The 12737-nt window shown below is 43.1% G+C and overlaps 1 protein-coding gene across 7 annotated transcripts in view; it reads left to right on the top strand.

The window, feature by feature from the left end:
* The window catches only part of snx9b (sorting nexin 9b), a 184136-nt gene that overhangs the window by 134918 nt on the left and 36481 nt on the right, over positions 1-12737 (top strand). For all 7 annotated transcript variants that reach the window (XR_011595029.1, XR_011595030.1, XM_070889694.1 and 4 more), the window contains exons 11-12: positions 2331-2434; positions 2653-2756. Coding sequence is in view for 5 of the 7 variants with exons in the window: in XM_070889694.1 (XP_070745795.1) it covers positions 2331-2434; positions 2653-2756 (208 nt within the window). In the remaining 2 variants the exon portion in view is untranslated. The remainder of the gene's footprint in view (positions 1-2330; positions 2435-2652; positions 2757-12737) is intronic.

Genomic DNA, 12737 nt, shown 5'->3' on the forward strand with positions numbered 1-12737 from the left:
TGACAGCGGGGCGGAAGTCCACTCGGAACCCGCCTCCATGTGAATTTCCCATGTGCCGGCTCTGCCTGCGGTTTGCAGACCCAGCATTAAGCGGCGTGTCAGGCAATTGAAATAGTTAAGAAGCTGCTTGAAGTTATTTAAGCAGCATTTTACCAGGTCCTAACTATTTTACCAAGTTTTTTTTTTAATTGGGTTCCTGTCCCTCGGGGATCACGTCAGGTAAGTATGTCAGGTTCTCAACACCTCTGGATTGGTTTGACTAGTTGACAGCTGCAGAAGTGCTCTACAAGCTACCATTTCATAGCTGTTCAATTTCTGCACTTGGAATACACTTTTCAGCTTTATGGAGGTTTGAAGTGTTTGCAGTGAACTGTCTATCCAGTGTCACCTCCTTGGAGCAACCTCTCTCACCATTGACCGATCGCTTCTGTCATCTCAACTTCATCTGCCATCTATTCCATCAGCATCGGTGCCCTTGGAAAAAATCTCACCTTGGTCCTCAGAATCCCACCACGATCAGCCAACACCAACATCGCTAGGCACACCAGCATCACCAACAACACCCACCAACTTTCTCTCCAAATCACCTGATGCAACACAAGGCATCAGCACTCGACCACATTGCTGCCTGGGATGCCAGGTTTGGCCTGACCATGAAGTGGTACTTCTGATACCCAAGTTTAAATTGTGAACAACAGTGGTCCCAGCACCGGTCCTTGTGGAACACTATTTCCCACCTTTTGCTAGTCTGAGTAGCTACCCTTCACCCTACTCCCTGTTTTCTGTATTGTAACCAACTTCCTATCCATTCTGATCATCATCATAGGCAGTCCCTCGAAGCGAGGATGACTTGCTTCCACGCCAAAAAGGAATAAGTTCACAGGTGTTTCAATGAAGGATCTAATATTCCAGATCCCGAACTACATCTTGGAGGGTGGAAGATGCCTGTGCGTGGATTTTTTTAACGTGTGGTTGCCGTTGCATACCAGCCATCACACTGGCTTGACAGAGCTAGGTCTTAGTCCAGTGGCAAGGATTAACCAGGACGACTGGCGACCAGCTCTGCTGCACTGACCTAGTGTGCACACATATAGCAGTGTGGGCTGGCTCCTGCTGCCCCCGGCCCCTCGCCTTTCCTGGGCCCCGGTCACTTCCTTCTACACACTCTTGCTCCTTCGCCCCTCCTGCTGTGCCTGTCCACACTGTAATCAGCGACCTGACTTCGCAGCCATTACCCTCCTGCAGTGGTATGCCGCCACACGCTGCTCCCTCTGATGGGCCCCGGCCTGCTGATGGTCTTGCAGGCCTGGACCGTGCCGATTTCCTGGCCAGGCCGCCACACGCTGCTCCCTCTAATGCAGCCTTTCAATCTGCTACTTGTCCCCTGACTCCATAAGTTTTGACCTTAGTCATAAGTTGACAATTTGAAAATTCAAATATACTATATCTACAACATTACCCTTGTTTACTCTTTCTGTTTTTCAATAAGGTTGGTCAAGTATGACCTTCCCTTTTGAAATCAGTGTTGACTGCTCTTATATTTTCAGCTTGAGGCAGATAAGTCTCAAGAAAGGTAGTCTAAAGGAAAGTCGTGATGCAACGGTGTCGTTCTGTTAAAGAACATGGCCCTTTTGGAATGGGGAAATGTGGGAAACTTGATCATAGCTGTTGCTCTGGATGTGTGCAATTTATTGTGGAATAAAACTATTTAAACCCAGCATCTAATGTTAACTCGGTCTACCTTCAAAGACTTTGAAGAAATACAGGTACAAAAGACACAGATATCCAGTTCAGGTCACAAGTTTGAGTTCAGAATGAGCAAATTGCTGAGCACGAGAGTAGCTGAAAGCGGATGTTGTGTCTCGGTTTATGATTACAGTATTGCCTAACAGGACACTTCTTCATGATGACATTAATCCCTTTAATTGTTCTTTTTGAGCTTCCGGCACAGATCTCTAAACAGAAATTTGATTGGGAGCCAAGCGCAGTAGTCTTAGATCTATGGGCACTGTGCCAGATGTGAACTGTAAGCACTTTCAGTAACTGTAGTTGTATCTAGAAAGCTGATCCATCCAATCCTGCTGGCAGCATTCACTGAAGACTATCTTGAGCTCCTTCACCACAAGCTACAATTATTGCATCACTTGCCCACATTCTATCCACACATCTGTAACAACCAAGGAATAGTAGGAAGAATGCCAAATCATGCCTTTGGTTGTAAATGAGCTGCTATTCAACACAGCTAGGAGAAGGGGGACAAATTGAAAGGATTTCAGACTTTTCTCCATTTAATGTTCCTCTTGCATTTATGTCTCCTTTATTCACTGAAGGAATGGAAATTGGGCAAGAGGAAAACCGAAAAGGATGATGTTGTTGGTGTCATGATCTTTTCGACAGTGGAGCCACCAGCGGAGGATATTGGCTTACTAGAGGCGTATGTATTCATTTTACAAAATTGCAAGTTAAGTGTTGCTAAGCTGAAAAATCAATAACAAGAAAGCCGAAATATTCCATAATTATCAATTTGCCTAATCTGCACCACCTATACTTTTTGGTTTGAGCTTCTTCCTATATGCACGGCCATTTGTTCAGCCAGTTTAAATTCATCTTCGGAAAGGAATTGAGTCAATTTTTGTGCCTTTGACCCTGCAGGGAACAGAAAGTTGAATTGTTTAGTAAGTTTACGAAGACCATGGATGATGGGGTTAAAGAACTGCTCAATGTGGGACAAGAACATTGGAAGAGGTGCACAGGAGGTGGGTATGAAAAGTTTGTTTATCTCTGAACTGTTTTACATTAGTATAAAGCCTCCAAATAGTTACTGTGGTAAAGTGCCTTGTCCTATCTTAGAATACATAGATTTATACAGTACAGAAGGAGGCCATTCGGTCCATCATAGCTCTTTCACAGGTATCAAATTTGTCCCACTCCCCTGTACTTTCCCTATAGCCTAGCAAATGTTTCCCTTCCAAGTATATATCCAATTATCTTTTGAAAGGTACTATTGAATCTGCTTACAGCACCCTTTCAGGCAATGCATTTCAGATCATAACCACTTACTGCATATAATAATGTCATTTGCCAATTATTTTAACTCTCTGTCCTCTGGTTACTGACCCTCCTGCCAATGAAACATTTTCTCCTTATTCACTCTTAAAATCCTTCATAATTTTGAACACCTGTATTAAATCTCCTCTTAACCTTCTTTGCTCTAAGGAGAACAATCCCAGCTTCTCCAGCCTCTCCACATAACTGAAGTCCTTCATCCCTGGTGCCATTCCAGTAAATCTCCTCTGCACCCTCTCCAAGGCCTTGACATCCTTCCTAAAGTGTTGGTGCCCAGAATTGGACACCGTACTCTGCAGGGGCCTAACCAGTGATTTTATAAAGGTTTTGCATAACTTCCTTGCTTTTGTACTTTATGCTCTATTTATAAAGCCAAAGATCCCGCATGCTTTTTAACAGCCTTATCTACTCGGTCTACACCTTTAAAGCTTTGTGTATGTCAACTCCAAGGTCTCTCTGTTCCTGCAGCCCCATTAAAATTGCATGATTTTGTTTATATTGCCTTTCCTCATTCTTCCTTTCGAAATGCATCACTTCACACTTCTCTACGTCATCCGTCTTTCAGATGAGACGTTAAACCGTGGCCTCGTCTGCCCCCTCAGGTGGATGGTAAAGATTCCATGGCACTATTTCAAAGAAGAGTAGAGGAGTTCTCCCCCCGTGTCCTGGGCCAATATTTATCCCTCAATCAACATCACTTAAAGGCAGATTACCTGGTCATTATCACATTGTTGTATGTGGGAGCTTGCTGTGCGCAAATTAGCTGCCGCATTTCCTACATTACAACAGTGACTACACTTTTAAAAGTACTTCATTGGCTGTAAAGTGCTTTGGGATGTCTAGTGGCCATGAAAGACATTGTATAAATGCAAGTCTTTCTTTAAATTTCATCTTTCATTGTCTGCCCATTTCACCAGTCTGTCTATGTCCTCCTGAAGTCTGCTACTATCTTCCTCGTTGTTTACTAAATTTCCGAGTTTTGTGTCATCTGCAATCTATGAAATGATTACCTTTTATACCCAAGCCTAAGCCGTTACTGTAAATCAAAAAGAGTAGCTGTCTGAATACCAACCCCTGGAGGAGACAACAGTAAACTTTGCTCCAGTATATGAAAAAAATTACAGCTAGTGTCTTTCTTGCAGTACAAGCCTGCATTATGAATAGCTGACTCATCTGTGTTTACAATGATAATGGGTATTGTGGGTTTTCTTTCCTTTCAACAACAAAATGCATATTGTCATTCTGAATGGACGGTGCAGCTGGTGCTTGCTCTCATCTCCCATAATACAATTCATACTTGCATTAGATCATAAATGGCCAACTTTTTAATAGCTAAAGAACCAGAAAAAGTAACTGTCTTGATGGAGACACCACTTTGAAATAGTTTATAGTTATGCTCACTGATGCTCAGTGTATTTGGAAGCATGCCATGCAAGATATTTTGAAAACTGGCCAATCAATGTAACATTTGTCAGCTATGTACAACAAATTTGGGCTATGCTGATCTTTCCCCTCTGCCCCACACACTTCTTCCCTCCTAGTGCCATTTTTTCTCATCATTCGGATCTCTCAGAATTACTCTTGTTATAACACCAATCTCATTTTCCCCCTCCTTATCTCTCTCATTACCATATTTCCTCCCTATTTTATTCTCTTTGTCTCATTCTCTGACTTCTACTCCCTCAGTTTCTGTAACTCTATAATTTGTTTCATTTAACCTTGTCTCTCATTCTTTTTTGCTGTCTGTCTTTCCTCTCATCCTCTCTCATTCATTCCCTCATTTATTGGCAGTAACTCTTTGTCTCATAAATCTGAGTTATAACTTTACCATAACTAACATAATCTACCTCTCTTTCCTCATTTAAACCTATCTCTTTGACCAAGCTTTTTGTCATCTGCCCTAATATCTCCTTGTGTGACTCAAGTGTCGAATTTTGATTATAATACTCCTGTGAAGCGTCTTGGGACGTTTTACTATGTTAAAGGCGCTATATAAATACAAGTTGTTTATGCTGCAGAGGCCAGCACCACAGGAGGCCTGTGTTTGTGGCAGTAGCAGTAGTGTTGCTCCCCATTCGCTCCTTTACTGGGTTCCAGACCAGTTAATTGCTTAATAATTGAATGTGGATGGCAGGTGTCCCCGCAACCCCCACATTCAGACTAAAATTAAATTAATCAAAAATTATTCTAAAAACATACGAACATATAAACTAATTTATCTTATGGCATGTCAATTTCAGAATTGTGTTTGCTTAATAAATAAAACCATGATCTGTGTATGTACGTTTTCAAATGATCCTTGTGCACAGTAAACAACACTTGCCACTATTAAGATAATTTGTAATTTCACCAATGAATGATGCTCTGTTTTAAAAAAATGTTTTTATCCATTTGCTACCATAAAAATATGGAGACAGTAACATCCTAGAATTGGTAGTTTTGGTGAATTGCAAAGGATTCTAATGCAACTTGCAATTAAAGAGCAATCAAAGCATAGTCTCATCTTTCAGCATTCCGAAGTAACCACTCCATCTGCGACACCCTGGTCCACTCCTCAATCACCCCTTCCCCTTCCCACGGCACCTTCCCGTGCAAGCGCAGGAGATGCAAAACCTGCCCTTTTACCACCTTTTCCACTGTCCAGGGCCCTAAACACTTCTTCCAGGTGAATTGTACTTCTTTCAATTTAGTATACTGTATTTGCTGCTCACGATGTGGTCTCCTCTACACTGGGGAGACCAAGCGTAGATTGGGTGACCACTTTGCAGAACACCTCCGTTCAGTCTGTAAGTGTGACCGAGCTTCTGGTCGCCTGTCACTTTAATTCTCTGCACCACTCCCACTCTGATTTCTCTGTCCTCGGCCTCTTGCGCTGTTGCAATGAAGCTCAACATAAGCTCAAGGAACAGCACCTCATCTGTCGTTTAGGCACTTTACAGCCTTCTATACTCAACATAGTGTTCAACAATTTTAGATCATAACCTCTGCCCCTATTTTTTCTCTTTCCCACGGCAGCTGTTGATTCAGCCATCTCCATTTTCACCCTATCGAGACCCATCTTTTGTTTCTTAACCTGTCCAATTACCATCTCCTTTTGCCTTGCGCCATCATCCCTTTTGTCTTTTAATCTCTTCTCCCTTCCCTTTTGTTCTTTCCTCCCCTCCCCCTTTCTCTGCCTCTACACTTGCTTAAAAACTTCTTGCATCTCTAACTTTTTCCAGTTCTGGCGAAGGGCCATCGACCTGAAACGTTTCTCTCTCCATAGATGCTGCTTGACCAACTGAGTAATTCCAGCATTTTTTCTCCTCTTTCAATTTGTGTTTTTCCTTTTTTCTTTTTTTTATATATAAGAAATCCTGGTGTCATGCAGTAGCCTTGGCTGGGTGGGTGACAGTGCTGCTGTCTGCAGATTACAGAACAGACTTACTAAATGCTCTTCTCCTGTTCTTCCCAAATATTCATTTAAACACTACAATGTAACAAAATATCAGCAAATGAATAACATTTCCAAATGTTTATATTGGGCCCAAGTTTCGAGCCGCACCTAGAACGGCGCAGTCCCGACCTGGACGCCCGTTTTTCGCGCCACAAAGTGCACCTAAAAAAAACCTCCGTATTCTCCACCTCCCTGCAGGTCCTCTGGCCCTCAGCGCGGCGCAGCAGGAGCTGTAGGAGGGCGGAGCCAGGTCCCTGCGCTGAAAACAGTGCCGGGACCTCTGCACATGCACGCTACAGTGAGCACGCAAGTGCAGTAGCTCCAGGTGCCCGAAACTGTGTGGGAGGGCCCCGAAGCACACAGCCCCTAGCCCTGGCCGAATGGCCTCAATCTTTCTCCCCCCCCCCCCCCCCCCCCCCCCCCACCGACCTGAACCTCCCCCCCCTCCCCTCCCCTCCCCAACGCCACCTACCTGTAAATCTGGTGCTGGGGACGGGCCCTGCCCGAAATCTCGGGCCCGGCCCGTTCAGCCTTCGGTCCCGACGGCAAACCGCTTCCTGAAAGGCCTGCCTGGAACTTTCACACAGGTAGGAACATGGTTTATTTAATCTTTTCTTTGCTTATAAATTTTTATTCAGGTTGGATTTATTTGTATAATATTTGTATAAGTAATAACTAAGGATTTATTGTAGAATTTAATGACTTCCCTTCCCTCGCCCCTGCCCTCGTTCCCTACGCCTAATTTGTAACCTGTGCCTGATTTTTTAATGTGTAGACAAGGTTTTTTCAAGCGTACAAAAATCTTCACTTACTCCATTCTAAGTTAGTTTGGAGTATGTTTTCACTGTGAAAACTTTGAAATCAGGTGTAAGTGGCTGGACACGACCCCTTTTGGAAAAAAAAAATTCTGTTCCAAAGTGAAACTGTTCTAACTGACGAGAATTCCGATTTCTAAGATACTCCGTTCTACACCAGTTGCTCCTAAAAAATCAGGAGCAAATCATGTGGAAACTTGGGGCCATTATTCCTGCATATATCAGTCTCTTTTTAAAGCTCAGAATCTGTTTGAATGTATGCTTTACTGAGGAAGGGCTTAGCTCAAGCATGGAAGCTTTTGGATCACAATAGAGTAAAACTCTTATGAAGGAGATTAAGTGGGTGGAGTAGAGCTAACAAATTAGTTTGTGGAGGGTCTGTGGCAGTAGTGGTTTGATAGACCGAAGTATATTTGTGTACACGAGGTTACATACGGTCACATTTAACTGAGTATATTGGGCCTCCGATCTCCTCGGTGCTCTACTGAGGACTGTTGAACTGATTGAGGATGCTTGTATCTTGGTAGAATGAGACATGCTAGATGAAGGAAGGGCTAAACAAGAAAGGAACTGAAACTTTACAATCTTAATAAAATAAATGAAAATCAATTTGGTGTGTATTTGCTTTTGAAATTCAATGCGATTCTTCATATTATCTTTCAACGAGTACACACTTTTCTTTCCATGTATTGGTTCCCTGATGCCATGTGCCATTGTTTGGCTGGTGTGTGGGTAACCTGTTCTTGGGACTTTTGACGGCACTGCTATGTACAGACTAAAACACAGACCAATTGGATGGCAATAAAGTAAACTCTGACCTGCAATCTTGATTTATTGTTCAATCAGTAACGTTTCATATCTATCTTCTGGAAATGAAATGCACTTAAGGGAAAAATACAATTCGAAGGGAGTGTGAACAAAGCACTGTTCAAATAACTGAACCACAGCTGGAGATCAGTGCTGCCTTCTTTAAGGAAGTACTAAATACAGATAAAATATTTTCCCCTCCGAGCGAGACTACTCTTGTAAAGTGTATATTTCAATAAATTTGTGTGTTTTTAAACCAATCATGGTTTAAAAACTAGGATTAAAACACTCTACCTAAATGCACGCAGCATTCGAAATAAAGTAAATGAGTTGACGGCACAAATCATTACAAATGGGTATGATTTGGTGGCCATTACAGAAACATGGTTGCAGGGTGGCCAAGACTGGGAATTAAACATACAGGGGTATCTGACAATTTGGAAAGATAGACAAGAAACATAGAAACATAGAAAATAGGTGCAGGAGTAGGCCATTCGGCCCTTCCAGCCTGCACCGCCATTCAATGAGTTCATGGCTGAACATTCAACTTCAGTACCCCATTCCTGCTTTCTCGCCATACCCCTTGATCCCCCTAGTAGTAAGGACCTCATCTATCTCCTTTTTGAATATATTTAGTGAATTGGCCTCAACAACTTTCTGTGGTAGAGAATTACACAGGTTCACCACTCTCTGGGTGAAGAAGTTCCTCCGCATCTCGGTCCTAAATGGCTTACCCCTTATCCTTAGACTGTGACCTCTGGTTCTGGACTTCCCCAACATTGGGAACATTCTTCCTGCATCTAACCTGTCTAACCCCATCAGAATTTTAAATGTTTCTATGAGGTCCCCTCTCATTCTTCTGAACTCCAGTGAATACAAGCCCAGTTGATCCAGTCTTTCTTGATAGGTCAGTCCCGCCATCCCGGGAATCAGTCTGGTGAACCTTCGCTGCACTCCCTCAATAGCAAGAATGTCCTTCCTCAGGTTAGGAGACCAAAACTGTACACAATACTCCAGGTGTGGCCTCACCAATGCCCTGTACAACTGTAGCAACACCTCCCTGCCCCTATTCTCAAATCCCCTTGCTATGAAGGCCAACATGCCATTTGCTTTCTTAACCGCCTGCTGCACCTGCATGCCAACCTTCAATGACTGATGTACCATGACACCCAGGTCTCTTTGCACCTCCCCTTTTCCTAATCTGTCACCATTCAGATAATAGTCTGTCTCTCTGTTTTTACCACCAAAGTGGATAACCTCACATTTATCCACATTATACTTCATCTGCCATGCATTTGCCCACTCACCTAACCTATCCAAGTCGCTCTGCAGCCTCACAGCATCCTCCTCGCAGCTCACACTGCCACCCAACTTAGTGTCATCCGCAAATTTGGAGATACTACATTTAATCCCCTCATCTAAATCATTAATGTACAGTGTAAACAGCTGGGGCCCCAGCACAGAACCTTGCGGTACCCCACTAGTCACTGCCTGCCATTCTGAAAAGTACCCATTTACTCCTACTCTTTGCTTCCTGTCTGACAACCAGTTCTCAATCCATGTCAGTACACTACCCCCAATCCCATGTGCTCTAACTTTGCACATCAATCTCTTGTGTGGGACCTTGTCGAACACCTTCTGAAAGTCCAAATATACCACATCAACTGGTTCTCCCTTATCCACTCTACTGGAAACATCCTCAAAAAATTCCAGAAGATTTGTCAAGCATGATTTCCCTTTCACAAATCCATGCTGACTTGGACCTATCATGTCACCTCTTTCCAAATGCACTGCTATGACATCCTTAATAATTGATTCCATCATTTTACCCACTACCGATGTCAGGCTGACCGGTCTATAATTCCCTGTTTTCTCTCTCCCTCCTTTTTTAAAAAGTGGGGTTACATTGGCTACCCTCCACTCCATAGGAACTGATCCAGAGTCAATGGAATGTTGGAAAATGACTGTCAACGCATCCACTATTTCCAAGGCCACCTCCTTAAGTACTCTGGGATGCAGTCCATCAGGCCCTGGGGATTTATCGGCCTTCAATCCTATCAATTTCCCCAACACAATTTCCCGGCTAATAAGGATTTCCCTCAGTTCCTCCTCCTTACTAGACCCCCCGACCCCTTTTATAACCGGAAGGTTGTTCGTGTCCTCCTTCGTGAATACCGAACCAAAGTACTTGTTCAATTGGTCCGCCATTTCTTTGTTCCCCGTTATGACTTCCCCTGATTCTGACTGCAGAGGACCTACGTTTGTCTTTACTAACCTTTTTCACTTTACATATCTATAGAAACTTTTGCAATCCGTCTTAATGTTCCCTGCAAGCTTCTTCTCATACTCCATTTTCCCTGCCCTAATCAAACCCTTTGTCCTCCTCTGCTGAGTTCTAAATTTCTCCCAGTCCCCAGGTTCGCTGCTATTTCTGGCCAATTTGTATGCCACTTCCTTGGCTTTAATACTATCCCTGATTTCCCTTGATAGCCACGGTTGAGCCACCTTCCCTTTTTTATTTTTATTTTTATTTTTATTTTAAGGGAAAGGAGGTGGGGTAGCTCTGTTAATAAAGGATGATATCAGGGCAGTTGAGAGAGACACGATATTGGCTCTAATGAACAAAATGTTGAATTATTGTGGGTGGAGATTAGAGATAGTAAGGGGAAAAAGTCACTGGTGGGCGTAGTTTATAGGCCCCCAAATAATAACTTCACGGTGAGGCGGGCAATAATCAAGGGAATAATGGAGGCATGTGAAAAAGGAACGGCAGTAGTCATGGAGGATTTTAATCTACATATCGATTGGTCAACTCAAATCGCACTGGGTAGCCTGGTGGAGGAATTCATAGAATGCATACGGGATTGTTTCTTAGAACAGTATGTAACAGAACCTACAAGAGAGCAAGCTATCTTAGATCTGGTCCTGTGTAATGAGACAGGAATAATAAACGATCTCCTAGTAAAAGATCCTCTCGGAATGAGTGATCACAGTATGGTTGAATTTGTAATACAGATTGAGGGTGAGGAAGTTGTGTCAGAAACGAGCGTACTATGCTTAAACAAAGGGGACTACAGTGGGATGAGACCAGAGTTAGCTAAAGTAGACTGGAAACACAGACTAAAAGTTGGCACAATTGAGGAACAGTGGAGGACTTTTAAGGAGCTCTTTCATAGTGCGCAACAAAAATATATTCCAGTGAAAAAGAAGGGCGGTAAGAGAAGGAATAACCAGCCGTGGATAACCAAGGAAATAAAGGAGAGTATCAAATCAAAGCGTATAAGGTGGCCAAGGTTTGTGGGAAACTAGAGGATTGGGAAAATTTTAAACAACAGCAAAGAATGACTAAGAAAGCAATAAAGAAAGGAAAGATAGATTACGAAGGTAAATTTGCGCAAAACATAAAAACAGATAGTAAAAGCTTTTACAGATATATAAAACGGAAAAGAGTGACTAAAGTAAATGTTGGTCCCTTAGAAGATGAGAAGGGGGATTTAATAAAGGGAAATGTGGAAATGGCTGAGACCTTAAACAATTATTTTGCTTCGGTCTTCACAGTGGAAGACACAAAAACCATGCCAAAAATTGCTGGTCACAGGAATGTGGGAAGGGAGGACCTTGAGACAATCACTATCACTAGGGTAGTGCTGGACAGGCTAATGGGACTCAAGGTAGACAAAGTCCCCTGGTCCTGATGAAATGCATCCCAAGGTATTAAAAGAGATGGCGGAAGTTATAGCAGATGCATTCGTTATAATCTACCAAAATTCTGTGGACTCTGGGGAGGTACCAGCGGATTGGAAAGCAGCTAATGTAACGCCTCTGTTTTTAAAAAAAGGGGGCAGACAAAAGACAGGTAACTATAGGCTGGTTAGTTTAACATCTGTAGTGGGGAAAATGCTTGAAACTATCATTAAGGAAGAAATAGCGGGACATTTGGATAGGAATAGTGCAATCAAGCAGACGCAGCATGGATTCATGAAGGGGAAATCATGTTTAACTAATTTACTAGAATTCTTTGAGGATATAACAAGCATGGTGGATAGAGGTGTACCGATGGATGTGGTGTATTTAGATTTCCAAAAGGCATTCGATAAGGTGCCACACAAATGGTTACTGCAGAAGATAGAGGTATGCGGAGTCAGAGGAAATGTATTAGCATGGATCGAGAATTGGCTGGCTAACAGAAAGCAGAGAGTCGGGATAAATGGGTCCTTTTCAGGTTGGAAATCGGTGGTTAGTGGTGTGCCACAGGGATCGGTGCTGGGACCACAACTGTTTACAATATACATAGATGACCTGGAAGAGGGGACAGAGTGTAGTGTAACAAAATTTGCAGATGACACAAAGATTAGTGGGAAAGCCGTTTGGATAGGTTAAGCGAATGGGCTAAGGTTTGGCAGATGGAATACAATGTCGGAAAATGTGAGGTCATCCACCTTGGGGGGGGGGGGGGGCGGGAGAAAACAGTAAAAGGGAATATTATTTGAATGGGGAGAAATTACAACATGCTGAGGTGCAGAGGGACCTGGGGGTCCTTGTGCATGAATCCCAAAAAGTTAGTTTGCAGGTGCAGCAGGTAATCAGGAAGGCGAATGGAATGTTAGCCTTCA

Source organism: Pristiophorus japonicus, chromosome 9 (genome assembly GCF_044704955.1).
Source record: "Pristiophorus japonicus isolate sPriJap1 chromosome 9, sPriJap1.hap1, whole genome shotgun sequence".
NCBI classification, from domain to species: domain Eukaryota; kingdom Metazoa; phylum Chordata; class Chondrichthyes; family Pristiophoridae; genus Pristiophorus; species Pristiophorus japonicus.